The following is an 18779-nucleotide window of genomic DNA, read 5'->3' on the forward strand; positions in this document are numbered from 1 at the left end:
TACGGGCAGTTTCAGGCATAGCTTCGCATCACCCAGGGTGCCTCCTTCCCCTCTTCAATATCTACCAGAGCTTTGGGGAGCCCATGAAATCCCCACTCGTGTGACCCTATAACCAAGCCCAGAGCGGGGGCAGCTCCCCTAGCACCCCCCGTACTCTCCGGTATATTTAAATATCTCAGCCAGGAGAGGCACATCCATAATTTTCTCTCCAGCTCAGCACGGTGGCTGGTGTTTCTCCTCCCGTTTCCCACCCTTTCCACCATCCTTGTATTAATCAATCGAAAACTGCGCAGAAGATGATGATGAGTTCAGGAGGGCTTCGTGGTTTTACCGGGCCAGGGAGGAATTTAAGCTAAAGGAGCTTCTTGTTTAGCAACGTCAGTGCTGGACTGAGAACCTCCTTCTCTTCAGGGATGGAAGCAGTTGCCTCCTGGAGAGGGGAGGCTGCTCCTGGGGGCACGGGTCAAGCGTGGAGAAGTCACCTTGCAAGCAGGAGCAGATTTTGGGGCCTCTGCAGAGCAAGTGATTTGTCCCCTTGCAGAGATTTGCTTTGCTGGGAAGGGGAACCAAGCGCATCCATGGATGGATGGATGGATGGATGCAAGGATCGATGGAGGCATGCATGGATGGATGAACCAACGGATGCATGCATGGATGGATGAACCAACGGGTGCGTGGATGAGGGTGGATGGGGAAAGGATGATCCCTCTTCTCAGAAGTGAGTGCTCCTGGAGAAGAAACCAGCCCCAGGAGCCCGTTCGGGGCAGCGCAGTCTCTCGGAGCAGCCGAGATGCTTTCCCCTCCCTCGCTCTCAGGGCACGAAGCAGCTTCGCGTTGGGGAGGGCAGAAGGATGGTCGAAACCAGTTATTTTCTGGTCACGCCAGTAAGGTTTGGAGCAGCAGGCTCCATCTCTGCTATTAAATCACCCCGGGGCAGAACTGGGCTCCCCATCGTGTTAACTTACGGGGTCTGGCTGCCCGGCTGCGACCGACGCTGCCCAGATTTGCACCCTGCCTGCCCGAGGAGCACTCGTGAAATGGGGAGCAGATGCTTTGGGGACATTTTCCCTTGATTCTGCCACGGTGGCAGCTTGGGTCAGCTCCAAGCCCTGCTCGCGGCTGGGAGCAGCTTTGAGGGGACCCCAGTGGGACCGTCACCTCCCAGACCCGTGCCGCGGTGGCATCACGGTGACAGTGCCGCTCTTTGCCGTCTTTCCAGGAACGAAATTTGGGGCAGGCGGCTCAGCAGAACATCCCAGACCACGCATCCACCCTGGCCCGGCTGTGTTCCTGCTGAGGCTCTCCCAGCCCACTTCCAGCTCCATCCATGGCTCCTCCAGTGCTCGCTAACAGGGGGGACATGCGGGACACCCCCTTGGAGGTCCCCTATGGTGGCTTTCCCTGCTGAGCCTCCTCTCCCACCACCGTCTCAGCTCTTCGCTCCTCTTGGGGGGCTTTGCAAACTGCCGCAGGGAGGGGGTCCACGGGGGACACTAGAACAAGGAGGATGGGGCGGCTGTCCCATGGCATCGTCCCCCTCGTCGCGTGGTGCTTCGTCACCTTCCAGGCGGGTAAGGGCGGCTCTGGCTTTCCCCGGGGTACCTGAATTTCCTTTGCTTGAGCCCTGCCTTCCCATGGGTGTCACCCATTGGGGCCCGGGGTGGGGTGGGGGGGTAAATTTTGGGGAGAGGGGAAGCCAAGGGGGCTGTGGTGCATGTGCATGGAAAACCAGTTGTCTCCCAGTTTACCCCCGTGCAGTCTCTCAGCATCCCCAGTCTCCGTGCGCCGTGCTAGGACGGGGTTCGTGTCTTTGCAGAGCAGCTTGAGACCACCCGGATGCTTGGGTGGGCGCAGTCTGCTCTGGGCCACCCCCCACAGGGGATGCACCTCTGGGACCCCAGATCCATCCTATGCAACCTAGAAATGTTGGAGGGATGGAAAAAAAATGGATTTTGCTTCCACCCCCCCATCAACTCAAGACCTCCCAGGAGCTGGGCATCTTGCTTGTCCCCTCACTTGGGACCAGCCCTCCCCAACACCTCTAAGACCCTTGAAGCTGCTCAGCACTTCGTCCCCAGCCAAAGTACGACAACCGGGGCACCTTGACCTTGCTGGGCTTGCCTGTCCATCGGGGAGAGCTTGCACGGGGCACGGGGCATGCTATGGGGCCGTACACCCACCCTTCTTCAGGGCAGAGCCGCCCATACACCATCTCTTTGGTTGCACGTCACTGTGCAAAGCCCTCCCTACCTCCCTCCCTCCCTCCCTCGGCCTCCCTCCACTTGCTGGTGGAAATTTATGGGGCTCTGCAGTGAGCAAGGACGGCCGAGCGATGCACTGCAAGCTGACAGCACCGAAGACCAACGCCAACAATTTCTAAGCAGAGCAAAGAGCGTTGCGCTCCTTCCCAGCCTTGTCTCCAGCCCAGCCCAAGGAATGGTCTCCGGGCAGGCTGCAGCGGTCCCAAGGACTGGGTCGGCCTCCACCTTGCAAAGCTGAACCAGTTAACACCAGTAAGAGCAGCTGGAGGGGACTGGGAGAGGGACCTCAGCCACCCAAGAGTGGAATTTGCTCGGTCAGCATTGCAAGGTTGACCTCGCACCGCTCTCCGCTCCCCGGGAGGAGCACGGGGCAGCTTTGAGGGGCCTAATTCCCCTCTCCCCATCCCAGGGTGGGGTTTATCATCCCTGCCTGCTGCAGCAGAGAGGAGGCTTGCCCAGAATGGGCACCCCCTTTCAGTGGGGTGCAGGTGGGGGGAAGGGGGGGTCAGCGAGCTCTCCCCCACCCCGTCCCCATCTCCGTCTCCCCACAGCCACCTGCCTGCGGGAGCAGCCCGGCAGCCACGCCGAGGAGCGTCTCTTCAAGCACCTCTTCACCGGCTACAACCGCTGGTCACGGCCGGTGCCCAACACCTCCGACGTGGTCATCGTGAGGTTCGGGCTCTCCATCGCGCAGCTGATCGATGTGGTGCGTAGCCTGCCGGCAGGGACCCCGGTCCCACGTGGTGTCTGAGTTTTCACCAGCTGGTCCTACTGGTCTGCCAGACCAGAGCCTGGGGACACTGGCGTGAGGTTGGGGTTGGGCAGCAGCAACCCCCTGGCCATCTCCAGCAGGTGACAAACCACCCACCCTGCCTTCCTCAGACCTCCAGGGAGCAGGGGGGTCTGCACCCCTCCTCTCCGTCCCAAACCCTCCCTTCCCCTGACAGCAGGAGAGCATCAAGGACAACCGCAGTTCTCCATCCCTGCCATCTCCTTATCCACCACCGACCTGCCCCGGGGCACCTCTGGGCTTTTCTGTCCATCCATCCCTCACTCATTCCTCCCATGCACACCCATCTACCCACCCATCCACCCATCTACCTACCCATCTATCCACCCATCTACCTATCTACCTACCCATCTACCCACCCATCTACCTATCCATCTGTCCACCTATCCATCTATCCATCTGTCCACCTATCCATCTGTCCATCTATCCACCTATCCATCTGTCCATCTATCCATCTGTCCACCTATCCATCTGTCCATCTATCCACCTATCCATCTGTCCATCTATCCATCTGTCCACCTATCCATCTGTCCATCTATCCACCTATCCATCTGTCCATCTATCCATCTGTCCACCTATCCATCTGTCCATCTATCCACCTATCCATCTGTCCATCTATCCATCTGTCCACCTATCCATCTATCCATCTGTCCACCTATCCATCTGTCCATCTATCCATCTGTCCATCTATCCACCTATCCATCTGTCCACCTATCCATCTGTCCATCTATCCATCTGTCCATCTGTCCACCTATCCATCTGTCCACCTATCCATCTATCCATCTATCCATCTATCTACCTATCCATCTGTCCCTCTATCCACCTATCCATCTGTCCATCTATCCATCTGTCCACCTATCCACCTGTCCACCTATCCATCTGTCCATCTGTCCATCTATCCATCTGTCCATCTATCCATCCTTCCATCCACCTCTCCACAGGACTGTACCTCTGTCCGTCCGCTGGAGCGGCTGAGCTGTACGCTGCGATATGCTATTTCTTGCTGCCATCTAGTGAGCAGCTATCTCAGGGAACTACAGTTTCTCCTTGGACTTGTACTGGTACCAGTTGCTTCCAGGAGCTGAACCCCAGAGGTGGAGGGCAGAAAGTGAGAGCAGTGATTTGGGGGACTGTGCGGTGATGGGACAAGCCCTCTCTCCGCCTCCTCTCACTTCTCCCTCTTTCCCACCGCAGGATGAGAAGAACCAGATGATGACCACCAACGTCTGGCTGAAGCAGGTAGGAGCCTGTTCCCTCTCTGGAGCAAGGGCAGGAGCGCGTCAAGGAGGGCACAGCATTTGGGGCAGAGAGACCCTGCCCAGGGGGGCTTGGTGACATCTCCATGGTGCTGTTCCTCTGGGGGATGCTGCCAGAGGAGGAGGAGGAGGAAAAGGAGGAGGCATTGGGCAGCTTGGTCCCACCAGACCTAGGGCCACCTGATGTCCTTCCCTCCGTGTCTCCCTCCAGGAGTGGAGTGACTACAAGCTGCGCTGGGACCCGGCGGAGTTTGACAACGTCACCTCCATCCGGGTGCCCTCCGAGATGATCTGGATCCCCGACATCGTGCTCTACAACAAGTGAGTGATGCTGCCGAGATGGGGCATCCCTAGGGCCAGCTCCCCCGTGCCATCCCTTCCCCGGTGGCATGAGCCAGGAGGGTGAGCTGAGCACCGTGCAGGGCTGCACGATGGGGCCACGGCCTCAAATCAAGGCTCACACCAGCCCCGAGAGCCGAGGGAGCTCCTGGCCCTGTTTCTTGGGGGAAACGCTTCATCCTCCTCTGACCTTCACATCTCTCCATCCCTGCAGCGCTGACGGGGAGTTTGCCGTGACCCACATGACGAAGGCCCACCTCTTCTCCAACGGGAAGGTGAAGTGGGTGCCTCCCGCCATCTACAAGAGCTCATGCAGCATCGACGTCACCTTCTTCCCCTTCGACCAGCAGAACTGTAAGATGAAGTTCGGCTCCTGGACCTACGACAAGGCCAAGATCGACCTGGAGAACATGGAGCACCACGTGGACCTCAAGGATTACTGGGAGAGCGGCGAGTGGGCCATCATAAATGCCATCGGCACCTATAACTCCAAGAAGTATGACTGCTGCACCGAGATCTACCCCGACATCACCTTCTGCTTCATCATCCGGCGCCTCCCGCTCTTCTACACCATCAATCTCATCATACCCTGCCTGCTTATCTCCTGCCTGACTGTGCTGGTCTTCTACCTGCCTTCTGACTGCGGGGAGAAGATCACCCTCTGCATCTCCGTCCTGCTTTCCCTCACTGTCTTTCTGCTGCTTATCACGGAAATCATCCCTTCCACCTCGCTGGTCATCCCGCTCATCGGCGAGTACCTCCTCTTCACCATGATCTTCGTCACGCTCTCCATTATCATCACCGTGTTCGTCCTCAACGTCCACCACCGCTCCCCCAGCACCCACACGATGCCCCGCTGGGTGCGCAGCTTCTTCTTGGACTTCATCCCTCGCTGGCTCTTCATGAAGCGACCCCCAGCGCTGCCTCCCCCCGAGGGGACCGCGGGACAGTACGACCTCCCGGGGACGAGGCTCAGCACCTCCCGGTGCTGGTTGGAGACCGATGTGGATGACAAGTGGGAGGAGGAAGAGGAAGAGGAGGAGGAAGAAGAGGAGGAGGAAGAGGAGGAGAAGACCTACCCCAGCCGCATATCCCAGACAGGCTCCCACAGCCAGGTCGCCCAGTGCCGCTATGGCTACGGGCGCCAAGCCAGGAAGACGTTGGGGGGCTCAGCCCCCCGGGTGCCCCCCAAGGGGGAGGAGGAGGAGGTGGGCTCGGACCGGGGGCTGATGCTGTCCCCCAGCATCCTGAAGGCCCTGGAAGGGGTGCAGTACATCGCGGACCACCTGCGAGCTGAGGATGCTGACTTCTCGGTGAGTGGGTGCCCCCGCGGGCTGGGGGGTGAGGAGGGGGTCCCCCACTTCTACCTCCATGGACGACGTCCATGCTGGCACCCCCGGTCGGTTCCCTGGCTGCTAAGGACCCAAAGCCAGGGAGAATATCAACGACCACCTCTTGGGAGATGCCTGGTCCATGGGGTCAGTTGGGGGTTCCTCCAGCTCCCGTCCCTGCTGGCTGCGGGGACGTTGGAGGTCCCTCTCCTACCCGTGCTGTCCTGCTCTCGGAGAGCAGCGATGGCCCAGCCTGTCCTGCCGGGACCCGGCTCAGAGGCTGCCGGGTGGTTTCAGAAAACCCCGGGTGGGCTTAGCTCTGCCCCGAGCAGCCTCCCTGGAGAGGTCCATCCCCCAGCCCTGCTGCTCCAGGGATTTCCCGAGGCACGGGCTATCTCCTTGCCCTGAGGCAAACGGCAGATGCAGAGGAAGCCCCGGGTGGTCTTCTAACTCCAAGGGGTCCTCACAAACGGTGGGCTGCATCCTCTGCCCGCGCTCACAGCCCCTCTCTGCTCGGCAGGTGAAGGAGGACTGGAAGTACGTGGCCATGGTTATCGACCGCATCTTCCTCTGGATGTTCATCATCGTCTGCCTGCTGGGCACCGTGGGGCTCTTCCTCCCACCCTACCTGGCGGGGATGATCTAGGGGCCGGGCCGGGCTGCGGTGGGGACGGGCGGGCAACGCGGGGAGCGGGCACGGTGGTGCCCACATCCAGCCGGACCCTTGCCTCTCCTGGGAGGACGTGGTTGCAACCATGGAGGACCCTCAGATGGGAAATGCAGGGTGAAACAAGAGCTGAGCCAAGGGTGACCTGGGGATGGTGGGGAGGGATGGCTGCCTGCCATTCTGCCCGCGGTGGTCGCAGCCATCCCGGCATCGAGGGAGGTATGGTACAGCTTCTCCATTGCTCGAGCGCAGGCTGGAGGCATCTAGGAGAGGTATCTGCTTCCTCGAGCTGCTGCAAGTCCTACCCAAAACCCAAGAGCTGCGTCTGGTTGTGACTCCAACGTGCTGGGCAAGAAGAGGGGACCTCACAGCCGCTTTAGGACGCATCCTGACCGCAGGGTGCTCGGGACCACAGGCTGGCACGGTCATGCATGACATGGGGCAGGCAATAACGCTTCAGATGGTCCATGCAGAAGGGGTACAGTCACGGGATGGAGGTCCCTGCTCAGCCGCGTGGCTCGGGGGGTCTCTGCTCTGCAAAGCCCAGCTCACGCACAGACCCTCTGCAACCCACGGGCACAAGCGGTCGCTTCCACACCATCCCACGCCGGAGCCTGGAGCAGCAGGGAGGTGGGAACAGTCAAACCAGGAATGTGGGTGGCTTGGAAGGGAAAAACGACCCTGCAGCACGGGATAACCCACCCAGCCACGGCCAGACGGTGCCCACGCACCCCGGGAGCTCAGGGGTGCTGCCTCGCACCGGGGCTGGTGGACTCAGCTGGGGTGGGGGAGCCTGCACTGCCGAGGTCCATCCCAAGGAAATCCTCCTCTCCATCCAACATCAGATCCCAAACCGCCTGGCTCTGATGACTGCTAGCTTTTAATTTCTAGCTTCCATACACCCTAAAGGGCATCTACTCTCTTCTTCCATGCCCTCAGAGACACCAGGATTTTCCCAACAACGTTTTCTCCTCCAGGAGACCAACCCAGGCATCGCAACGTTGGATGCAGTCCGAGAGGTTTCGGAAAACACTTTGTGCTTGCCGGAGTGAAACGGGCAGGAATAAACGGTGCCACGGAGGGACGTGCACGTCCCGAGGGTGTTGCGGCCGCTCATGCAGCCCCCGGTGCTGGCAGCCGGGCTCAGGCGTGCGGACACGGGGCTGAGAAATGAGATGTGCGAGGGAGCGAGTGCCCAGGCGCGGCTGGCTGGACGCGTGCACGGGTGTACGTGTGTGCGCGTCCAACCCGGTGGACGTGGGCTTTAGGGCTCTGCAAGAGCCGGGAGCGCGCGGGTGGAGAGAGCTCTCCCGTGGGGATCATTTCTGGCTCGGTCGGGGTGATGCAGGGGTGTTGGCTGGAGGCGAACGGGATGGGATGCCCAGGCACCGCCAGGCCACGGCACGCAGGGCTTCAGCAGACCTCACCGCGATGGGGCAGAGGGGGGGGCCTCGCTCCCCTTCCCACGTTAATCCCTGCAGCCCCTCTCGCCAGCCGCAGCCAGCACCCGCTGCCCCTCTCAGCTCAGCCCTGCCTGGCCGATGAGGCCACCAGGGCACAAGCCGTGGGGTTACCCCCTCCCAGTGTGGCACCAGACCCCCAAACATCCTTCTGATGGGGGGAGCCCGTCTTCGTGGCTGTGCTATCCCGCATAAACCACTTCTCAGCAGCCTCCACCACGAGCTGCCCGTGGTTTCCTTACGGTCTTTGCAAAGCAAAGGTCTGCAGATGCTCTCACTAGCAAGCCTTGGGGTGGGAGCAGGGGGATTCCAGGACCCTCGTATGGATTGTGGGCTCAACGGGAGGGAAATGGGGCTCCAGAGAGGATGTGGATGCAGCAGGGCCAGGTTTACCCCAGCAGCTCCCCCGGGGATGCTGCCACCGGGATGGTGCTTCCCCACGCCGGCAAGACGGCTCAGAGGTCTGAGCAGCGAAACCCTTACTCTTTCTAAGGAGGTGCTGGTGACCCAGAGGACTTGTCCCCACGGCACGGGGGTGACAGGCAAGCACAGGCACAGCAGGACTTTGTGCATGGTTTATCTCAGCCAGAATGAACAGCGTTGGGGGAAGATGCTGGGGAAAAGGAGCTTCCAACTCAAAGCACAAACCGAACAGAGACTTGGTTTGCCGTCGTTGCTTTACACAGAGCAGCTCGGAGAAAACTCAGCTGGAAGAGGCACCATTCTCCTGGTTTGTGTCACCAAAGGCTGCGGTCTGCGGCGTCCCGTCCCCCCCCCCCGCACTCTGCAGGCTTGGGGCCGGGCACGCTCCGGCCACGGGCGCTGGAACCGGCTCCACCGCGGCGCACGGACCCACCTCCCATCATTAAATAAACTCTTCTATACAGTGTGCAAGGAAATGCAAACGGTCCCTCCGGCCACCACTCCGATGGCTCCTGGGGACCCCCGCGCGGCCCCTCGGGATGCCAGCTCCCCCAGCCGCTGTGCCCCCCGGCTCCCAGCGGTGAGGAGCAGGGTCCAGGTCCCTGTCGCGACACGCCGCCCGCGGCTGTCCGTCCTCGGAGGGGCCGAGGGACAGACACACGGACCTGCTGGCAGCTAGGGAGCAGGGAGCTGCCGAGCCAGAGGGATTTTTCAGCCGCCCTCGGGGACGGCCAGGTCACCCCCAGCCCTTGCCAGGGATGAGTCACCAGATGCCTCCCTTCTTCAGAAGACCGACAAGACAATGCTAAAGACACGAGCGGCTGCAGGAAGAGGGGGGACAGGGAGAGCAGGACGGCGAGGCCACGGGAGACACACAAAAGCCAGCTCCTCCGCAATGCTCTCCTCCCATCTCCGCCGACCGAAGCAGAGCGGTCCCTCTCCTTTCCTTCCCCACCCCTTCTCCTTCCCTCTCTCCGCCCCTGCCCTCACTCCAAGCACAGCTTCACCAGGTTGGCCTGGACCTTGGCTTGGTCCACGGCATCCAGGAGGTTCTTGGCGTCCACGGCCAGGGTGTGGGAGGCCGTCAGCATCTGCCGCTTGCACTCTTCGCTCAGCGAGGTGACGGCGTTCTGCTGTGCCAGGCGCATCTTGTTGATGAGGTCGGCCAAGTCCTTGTTGAGCAGCTTCTGGGTCCCCTCGATCTGACCATGACATGCAGGGGTTACAGACAGGGGTGACACCAGCACCCGACCCCATGCTGGACCCCTCTCCCTCCTCCCTGGTCCTACCTCGGTGCGGGAGGCAGCGGGCAGGATGGGCAGGATCTCGTCGACGCTGCCGATCAGCTTCCGCAGGGACAGGCCCACGTTCTGCGGGGAGGGCGGCAGGGTTAGGAAGACTGCAGGGACAGGCCCAGGGAAGTGGTGCATGGGAATAGTCTGTGCTGCTGAGTCAAGGATCACATTTGGGAGAGGGGCATAGTGGGAGACTCCCCCACCGTTGACCCAAGGACCCAACGGAGGAGCAGGGAGTGCTGGAAATGCTCCCACTGTTGACCCAAGGACCCAACGGAGGAGCAGGGAGTGCTGGAAATGCTCCCGCCATTCACCCAAGGACCCAACGGAGGAGCAAGGCATGTTGGAAACTCTCATCATTGACCCAAGGACCCAACGGAGGAGCAGGGAGTGCTGGAAATGCTCCCACTGTTGACCCAAGGACCCAACGGAGGAGCAGGGAGTGCTGGAAATGCTCCCGCCGTTCACCCAAGGACCCAACGGAGGAGCAAGGCATGTTGGAAACTCTCATCATTGACCCAAGGACCCAATGGAGGAGCAGAACATGTTGGAAACTCTCCCATCGTTGACCCAAGGATCCAAAGGAGGAGCTGGGAATGTTGGAAACGCTCCCTCCTACATGTGCAAGACCTTCCTGAGAAGGAAGCTTGGTGGGAGTCGCTCAGCAGACTCATTCCCAACTCCCTCCCCCATTCCCCTGGCGTTGTCCCCTCCCTGTCCTCCTTACCTTCACCACAAGGATGTACTCCTCCGGGGGCAGGAGGCTGATCTCATTCTTCAGCTGCAGCACGGCCCGCACCAGGTCCATGACGTTGCTGTACACCATGTCATCTGTGCGGTCCAGGTTGGCGGTGCGGGCCGGCTGGATGGACTGCCGGGGAACGGGGACACGATGGGATCAGATGGACCGAGAGGGCAAGGAGGGAAAGACCAACACCTATGGGGAGCCCTGGCCAGACCCATCCGCCTCCCACCCATGACTCCGACGTTGCTGGGTCTGTCTGAGCCCTTTGGGGACTGGGGGAGTCAGAAAAGTCCCATCCTGCAGATGCAGAGCGATGATGGAGGTGGAGGAGGAGGAATGAGACTGTGGAGATGGAGGAAGAGGACTGGGATCGTGGTGGCCCAATCCAGGGAGGTCTTACCTGTGCCCCAAGTCTTGGAGGCTTCTGGGGGGGTCCCGTGAACTCTGCTACACCGTCAGTAAGGGAAAGGAAGGAGAGTCACTCTGGCTGTTCCTCTGGACCCACGGGCACGCTGCAAGACCCCAGGGACCCGTGCCACGTCCCGCACCACCCTGGGAGCAGCCTGTCCCACTGTGGCTGGACACCCTGACCCACCCCAGCTGTGCCACCTCCCCGCAGGGTCAGACCCCCTTGGACCGCCCTGCCTGGGAGAGGCAGACTCCCCCCGGGGCAGGCAAATCTGCCGCCCATGATCTGGGATTTCTTTCATGGAGGATCCCGAAGCCAGGAGAGACGTGGCTCCAAGGTTCCTCGCAGCTCAGCGCAGGGCTCCCCGCTTGCAGCCCCAAAGTGGGTGCTCCCGGGTGGGAGCCACGGGCAGCCCCGCGCCCCGGGTAGCTGTGGGCACTCACTGTAATCCGTCTCCTTCTCTGGAAGCAGCTGTGGGGGGAAGAAAAAGCGAATAAGAGGCACAAAGTCCTGGCTGGAGGCAGTGAAGAGGGAGGAGGCATCGCCATCCCCTTCCAGGGCTTCTGGTGGGGAGCTCCAGACCACCGGTATTCCACCCCGTTAACATTTGCAGATTAATTTTCCCAATGCGAGGGGCACATATATAAATATCTATCGCCTGAGCATGCCAAAGGAAATGAGGATCTCCAAGACACCCCCAGGAGAAGGACCCCCTGCACCCAAATGCACCCCGACCCGGTCTCTCCGGGGCCAGCACCACTCACCGGAGGAGTGTTGTTGTTCATAAACACCGTCGGGTCCTGCAAAGGGGGAGAAGCTTTGTGAGAGGCATGGAAAAAAGGAAAAAAGAAAGGAAAAAAAAAAAAAAAAAAAAGGGATTTTCCTGATTTCTGGGAGACTCACGAAACACATCACAGGAACGCATCCCTGCAGGGTCCGGGAATGTGGGAGGGGAAGGGGCTTCATGCCCATCGCTGGGCCCATCTCCATCCCATCCCATCACCCCTCTCTGCTCCCCGCCTGCTCCCGGGGTACCAGAAACCTCAAACTGCTGCTCCAAAAAAAAAAAAATGAAGCTTAATTCAAGCAGCTGTTTGCAGCCCCTCGGCATCCGACAGCCCCGGGGGCAAGGGGAGCTGGGCTTTGCTTCACCGGCTGCGTGAGTCGATCGAATAAAAGATTTCCAGTCTCCTTCCAAGCCTGTCTCACTGCACTGCAAGCTGATGCATTAGTCACACGTTAGCTATCTCCAGTCCTTATTTCAAAAGCATTATAAAAGCTCGTTAAGACACAACTGCAAGCATTTAAAATTGGCCCAAGTTTCAAAATGTTCATTTTGAAATGAAGCAGCTCCATGAGATTTTTACGGGTGTAGAAAATAAAGGGGTGCAAGAGGTTGGGCTGCTGGAGAAGCTGTTCCTCCAAAGAAAACTGGCTTTTCCAGCCATGAAGAGCAACCTCAACGGCTGCTGTGGCTCTTCCACCACCTTCCTGAGGGTGCAAGAGCCGGAGGCAGCCCGAGGTCACTCACCAGCGACTTCTCCTCCTGCCGCAGCCACTGGTAGTCCTCCACCATCTGCTTCTGCTGCTTGTCCAGGACCTGCTGCATCTTGAGACTCTCAATTTCCCAGAGCTTCTGTGCCTCCTCCCTGCTGCTGGGACGGAGGAAATCTTCCTCCTGGCACGCAGAGCTGGCAGTGACCGGGGGCTCAGGAGTCAGAGTCCCCCCCCCGACCCCGATTTCGGCACGGGAGCCAGAGCCCTGCTCCGTGCATGCAAGCCATGCGCCAAACCCCAACAGCCATGAACCCCCAAACTGAATTTGGGGAGCATTTGGGTTTCCAGCAGGGAGAGGAAACCACCGGCTGGCCACAAATCTCCCACCACCGCATGCCGGCACTTTCCAAGGGCAGCATGCACGGGTTGGCTTGGGGAGCGGCTCATCGTGCCCGCGGTGCGGCCACGCTCGGCACCACGGTTGTCCCGGCAGAGCATCTCAGGATGTGCCCCAACACCCAGCTCTGATTTCGGGGCTAGAGTAACCGAGCTCAGGCTGCAAACCACCGCCGGCATTTCAGGGGACGACGCCAAGCGCGAGGAGCCGACCCGAAGTCCCAAGGAGCGGCAGCCACCCGTCCCCTGCCCGCTTTTGGGCACGCCGTGCCAGCCGCTCGTCCACCAACATGCCTTCACCAGGATGTGCGTGCAAACGTGCGTGGCGGGGGGCTGGAGACACCCCACAGCCCTTCACGGGCTTAATCCCTCCAGCCCGCCAACAGCACCCATGGGGTGATAGGATTTGGTCCTCCCGCAGCTGGGTCGGGAGCAACATCGAGCTCAAAGCAGCGAAGGCGGCAGCACGAAGCGGAGCGTGGCGCAGCGAGCATCCCTCCCACCGAGCCCTCGCCTCCTGCGGGGTCCCTGCTGTGTCCGGGACGAGGCCACCTGGGACCGGGATGTCCTCTGGATGCCACGGGATGGGGGAATCCCTCTCTTACCCTCATGCTGTGGCGCTTGAAGACGTTGTGGCGGTTGAGCGGCGGGGTGTGCAGGGAGTTGGCCGGAGACTGGTACTCGATGGGGCTGGTGAGCGTAGGCGAGCTGGCACACAGACCCTCGGGCACCTGCGGGTGGGCGGGGGGGGGCGGGCAGCGGGGCGGCACAGGCACAAAATAAAGCCACGGGGGGTTAGTGCGGACAGATGGACGGACGGAGCAGACAACACCGGGGAGAGCGGCTTTCGCACCAGGAGCGGCCTCTACCCTCATGGCCCTACGTGCAGCAGGATCGGGACCTTCCTCCCCTCTTGGCTCTTTCTTGCCCTGAGTGTGGGCTTGAGACCTCCCGTGCTGCTGCCTGGACCCCTGCCCAGCCCCAAAAGAGCACCCAAAATAGTTGCTCTTGAGGGCTTCACCCCGATGCTGCAGGGACCAGCACCGGTCCTTGGAGAGGGGGTGACCTGTGCTCCCACAGGACAGCCAAAATCAGCCCAGGTAACACCAGAGAGCAGCAAACCTCCCCTCCTCCCAGCCGTGCACGCAAACCGGCCAGTGCCAAGCGTGCAAACTGCCCTTCCCTGGGGCGAAAGCCTCTCTGCCAGCTCTGAAGGACGGACAAAACACGGGGCAGGCGGGGCAGGGCAGGGCTGAGCCCCGAGCGGTGCGGTGTCCTGCTGGCAAGGCGGCGGGAGGCACTTGGTGGTGGCGTGGGGCACCTCGGAGCCCCAAAAGCCACGAGCCCCCAAGGGCTCGAGCTCCAGGCAGGGCTTTCTGGCATCGACCCCTTTGCTCAGGTCCCCGCGAGATGCTCCGGCCATGCAACCTTACCTGGAACTGCAGCTTGGGAGCCAGGAGGTTGCTCTGGGGTGGTGGCTTGTACCTGGGTCTGCTGGGCTGCGGGGAGCGGAGGAGGGAGAAACGCACGGTGGGTGCAAGATGGGGGAGGTCCCACTTCTGCAGCACCCATCAGCGGGTCGAGGCGGGGAGATGAACCTGCCTGCACTGCCCGCACGGGCTCTGCCCTCCCCTCACCTTCGGAGGTGGCTCCTGGAAGGACGGCGGCTCCATGATTTTGGGAGGCCGGTGGCGGTTGTTCCTCTCCTGCTCCTTGGCCAGATCCTTCTCCATCAGGTAAATGTCACTGCAGGGGGAGACGGAGGGTGACGGCCCCAGGAGGAAGCATTGGCACATCTCCCATACCCAGAGCGTGGGGATGCTTGGGCTGGGTGGGCCACGGACAACACGAGGGAGCAAGGAGGGATGGGAAGAGCAAAGGGAAAGGCATGGGAAAAGCAAAGGGAAAGGACTGGGAGGGCAGAGCCTGGTCCCAGCCGGCCACACCAGCATCACCGTGGCTGGCCCCAATGAGATATGGGGTCAGGACTCCCCTGTAAGACCCAGAATCACAGAATCCCAGAATCCCAGAATCGTTTAGGTTGGAAAAGACCTTTAAGATCATCGAGTCCAACCGTAAACCTAACACTACCAAGCCCACCACTACACCAGGTCCATATTAGGGACACTATACCATGTCCATAAGACCCCTCCCCAGGAAGCAAAGCATTCCCATTTCAGCCCAGGTACCACCACCACCCCGGGGGCAGGTGGGTTCAAACGGTCTCAAAATGGTCCTTTGAGTTCGGACTGGGCCAGAAAACTCCAGACCCAAAATCTTGCATGGCTTTATTTCTCTCCTTCACCCACTTGCCCACCCCTCCACCAAACCACGGAGCCCCCAGCCCATCATGAGTCCCCCCGCCTCTCCGCTCACCTCAAGTTGCAAACCAAGTCCTTGAACTTGGGCCTTTCGCTGGGGTCGTAGTCCCAGCACCGCGTCATGAGGGTGTAGAGGATGGGGGGGCAGAGGTCGGGCTTGGGCAGGCGGTCACCCCTCTCCAGCACCCCGATCACGTCCTTGTTCTCCAGCCAGAAGAAGGGCTGCTTGCCGTAGCTCAGGATCTCCCACATGCACACAGCTATGGGAGCAACATGAAGCAACCTCAACTGATGCTAGAGTTGGGGGACCAGCCCCTCGCTTGGGTTTTTGGGGACCTGGTGACAGTGCCGCGCTTTGTCGCGTGACACCAGGTCACTTGGCTGCTCGGCCTTTCTGGTTCCTGGGTGAAAAATGCAGAGGAAAGAGCTGCCTGCTCTACCAGGGAGCTGCAAGGAGCCCAGCTCCTGGTTGCTGCTGGCCATAGGGCTGTTAGGGACAGACAGACGGACAGATGAGTGCCAGAGGCCATGGGGATGGGCTGATAGGCAGGGAGATGGATATTTGCAGGGGGGAGAGTTTAACTCGGGCTGTCCTGAATTCACTGGAGGAGGAGGAAGCACTTAATGATGGTTGAATTGCAAGAAGCTCTGCCCCAGGAGCCCTTTCCCCAAGGGCAAGGCTGGGATAACCCCCCTGCTCCGGAGCAGGATTTGTCCCCGTGCATTACGATGATGCCACGGGAGGCGGGCAATGCCTGGGACCCTGCTCCGGCCCCGTCCCACCACGCACCGAACATCCAGACGTCGCTGGCCGTCGTGAAGCGGCGGAAGTTGATGGACTCGGGTGACATCCACTTGATGGGGAGACGGGTGACGGATGCTGGAGGGAGAGAGAGATGGTGGCCGTGCTCACTGCAGGGGGGATGGAGCAGCCCCAGCACAGGGCAGCGAGGTCTCACCACGGTCTCTGCCCCACCACCCCGTGCCGGCTCTGCCGTCCAGAGAAATCCCTGCTCCAGCCTCACAGGGCTGGAGCGAGCCCCAGCCCCATCACACAGCTCTCACCTTTATAGTATTCCTCATCTTCGATGTACCTGGAGAGCCCAAAGTCTCCCAGCTTCACGCACTCGGGGGAGGCCACCAGGACGTTCCTCACGGCAATATCCCTGTAAGGAGAGAGACCCTTGGCTGGGGAGAAGGGATGGAGGAGGGATGGAGAAGGAGAGCTCACACCCAGACAACCAGCTCGCCCAGCCGCAAAAGGGGTCTGCAGCAAAGGATGCTGCCAGCCTCTGCCTCTGCCCACTCCTGCTCCCCACCTGCCTGTCCCCTCGCCGTCCCTGCCGTCCCCTGCCTCTCCCAGCATCCTGCCCGGCTCCTTTTCCCTCTTGCCCTACCTGTGCACGCAGTTGATGGCCTCCAGGTAGGCCAGGGCTTTGCTGATCTGCAGCGCGTAGAGGATCAGCGTGAGCACGGCGAGGCAGTGCTTGTTCTGCTCCAGGTATTGCCCCAGCTGCAACGGGACAAGCGAGGGGGGCTCAGGGACCGAGCAGGGGCAGGAAGGGTGGCAGGGGACAGGACGGGCTCCAGTGGTGGGACCCCGCTCACCTCTCCGTAGGGATAGAGCTCCATGATGATCCAGGTGGGCTCCTCTTCCGCGATGCCAATGAGCTTCACGATATGGGGGTGGTCCAGCTTCTTCATCAGCACTGTGGGAAGACCACGTCAGACACGCTGCAATGGGGGAACCCCCCTCCAGGAGCCCCAAACCCCTGTCCTGGGGTGTAGGGGCAGGTGTCTGCCATGAAGCTGGAGACAGGGCAGGAGGAATTGCCAGGGATAGCCTAGTACGTCCCCAAAGGGGTTGGGGCTACTGGTTTCCAGCTCCCCAGGAATCTACATCCAGGTGGTGTCCCTCTGCTCTCACACGAGGATTCAGCAGCTTTTCTTCCCCCGCTGGTAGCCATCCCTCCCATAAAACAGGTATTTTGGATGTCACAGGGGTGAGGGCACGGGACACCTCCTTCCTCCTGCTCTGTCCTGCATTGCAATGGCAATTTCACAGAATCACAGAATCGTTTAGGTTGGAAAAGACCTTTAAGATCATCGAGTCCAACCGTAAACCTAACACTGCCCAGCCCACCACTACACCATGTCCCTAAGCACCTCATCCAAACGGCTTTTAAATACCTCCAGGGATGGGGACTCCACCACTTCCCTGGGCAGCCTGTTCCAGTGCTGGACAACCCTTTCCGTGAAGTAAAATTTCCCAATATCCAGTCTAAACCTCCCCTGGCACAACTTGAGGCCATTTCCTCTCGTCCTATCACTTGTGACCTGGGAGAAGAGACCGACCCCACCTCTCTACACCCTCCTTTCAGGCAGTTGTAGAGAGCGATGAGGTCTCCCCTCAGCCTCCTCTTCTCCAGGCTCAACAACCCCAGTCCCTCAGCCGCTCCCCATCAGCCTTGTGCCCCAGACCCTTCCCCAGCTCCGTTGCCCTTCTCTGGACACGCTCCAGCCCCTCCATGTCTCTCTGGGAGTGAGGGGCCCAGCACTGAACACAGCACTCGAGGTGCGGCCTCACCAGTGCCGGGTACAGGGGACGATCACTGCCCCAGTCCTGCTGGCCACGCTATTCCTGACACAAGCCAGGATGCTGTTGGCCTTCTTGGCCGTCTGGGCACACTGCTGGCTCACATTCAGCGGCTGTCGACCAACACCCCCAGGTCCTTTTCCACCAGGCAGCTTTCCAGCCACTCTTCCCCAAGCCTGCAGCGTTGCATGGGGTTGCTGTGACCCAAGTGCAGGACCTTGCACTTGGCCTTGTTGAACCTCACACAATTGACCTCGGCCCATCGACCCAGCCTGTCCAGGTCCCTCTGCAGAGCTTCCTACCCTCAAGAGATCAACACTCCCGCACAACTTGGTGAGGTCTGCAAACTGACTGAGGGTGCACTCGATCCCCTCGTCCAGATCATTGATAAAGATGTCCCCAAGCAGGGACCAGGTTCTGCCAGCCTGTCTCTAACACCCCACCACTGCAATGCTGCAAACACCGCTAAGCCCCCCACATCTGCCCTCTGCCCACCTATGCGAGCCCCGGGGGGGGGGGGGGAGGCTGAGCAGGCTCTGCCCCCCCCAAAGGGCAGCAGGACCCCCCTGCGTACCCGCTTCGCTCAGGAACTTGTCCTTGTTCTCCAGGCTGCAGTCCTTCTTGCAGGTCTTCACAGCCACATTGACCCGCTCCCCTTTCTGCAAGGAGAAGGAGGGGTGGGGGCTGCTGTTCCCCGCTCCCCCCGGCCATGGAGGAGGCAGGCAGGGCAGGGAGAGGGCGGGATGCTCACAGGAGTGGTGTAGATCCCCTCATAGACCTCTCCGAAGAAGCCTTCTCCGAGGATCCTGCCCAACGTGACATCCTCCCGGGAGATCCCGTAGTGCTGGACTTCACGGACAGGGGAGCAGGGCAGAGGTGGCAGAGCCAGCGGGCAGGAAGCTGCCTGTACCCCTGCCCGCTCCGTGGGCAGAGCCCCCACGCTAACCCAGAGATGATGGCGATCCCCGGGTACCAACCCCCTCCATCACCCCC

The 18779-nt window shown here is 60.7% G+C and overlaps 2 protein-coding genes across 2 annotated transcripts in view; one reads left to right on the forward strand and one right to left on the reverse strand.

The window, feature by feature from the left end:
• Positions 1–1477: 1477 nt before the first annotated feature.
• Positions 1478–8993, forward strand: CHRNA2 (cholinergic receptor nicotinic alpha 2 subunit). Its single transcript, XM_075497614.1, has 6 exons — positions 1478–1571; positions 2813–2967; positions 4246–4290; positions 4519–4628; positions 4861–5959; positions 6498–8993. Exons 1-6 carry the CDS (start codon positions 1508–1510, stop codon positions 6621–6623), a joined length of 1599 nt encoding a protein of 532 aa, XP_075353729.1. The 5' UTR covers positions 1478–1507; the 3' UTR covers positions 6624–8993.
• A 520-nt stretch (positions 8994–9513) lies between these two features.
• PTK2B (protein tyrosine kinase 2 beta) overlaps positions 9514–18779 on the reverse strand; it is a 31486-nt gene continuing 22220 nt past the window's right edge. Inside the window, exons 15-30 of the mRNA XM_075497615.1 lie at positions 18538–18635; positions 18361–18445; positions 16799–16899; positions 16588–16703; positions 16256–16356; positions 15981–16070; positions 15246–15450; positions 14507–14615; positions 14303–14368; positions 12508–12654; positions 11741–11776; positions 11420–11447; positions 10968–11014; positions 10550–10693; positions 9817–9897; positions 9514–9729 (exon numbers count right to left, since the gene is read on the reverse strand). Of these exons, the coding sequence (XP_075353730.1) occupies positions 9514–9729; positions 9817–9897; positions 10550–10693; positions 10968–11014; positions 11420–11447; positions 11741–11776; positions 12508–12654; positions 14303–14368; positions 14507–14615; positions 15246–15450; positions 15981–16070; positions 16256–16356; positions 16588–16703; positions 16799–16899; positions 18361–18445; positions 18538–18635 (1670 nt within the window). The remainder of the gene's footprint in view (positions 9730–9816; positions 9898–10549; positions 10694–10967; positions 11015–11419; positions 11448–11740; positions 11777–12507; positions 12655–14302; positions 14369–14506; positions 14616–15245; positions 15451–15980; positions 16071–16255; positions 16357–16587; positions 16704–16798; positions 16900–18360; positions 18446–18537; positions 18636–18779) is intronic.

Source organism: Mycteria americana, chromosome 3 (genome assembly GCF_035582795.1).
Source record: "Mycteria americana isolate JAX WOST 10 ecotype Jacksonville Zoo and Gardens chromosome 3, USCA_MyAme_1.0, whole genome shotgun sequence".
In the NCBI taxonomy this organism is placed as follows: domain Eukaryota; kingdom Metazoa; phylum Chordata; class Aves; order Ciconiiformes; family Ciconiidae; genus Mycteria; species Mycteria americana.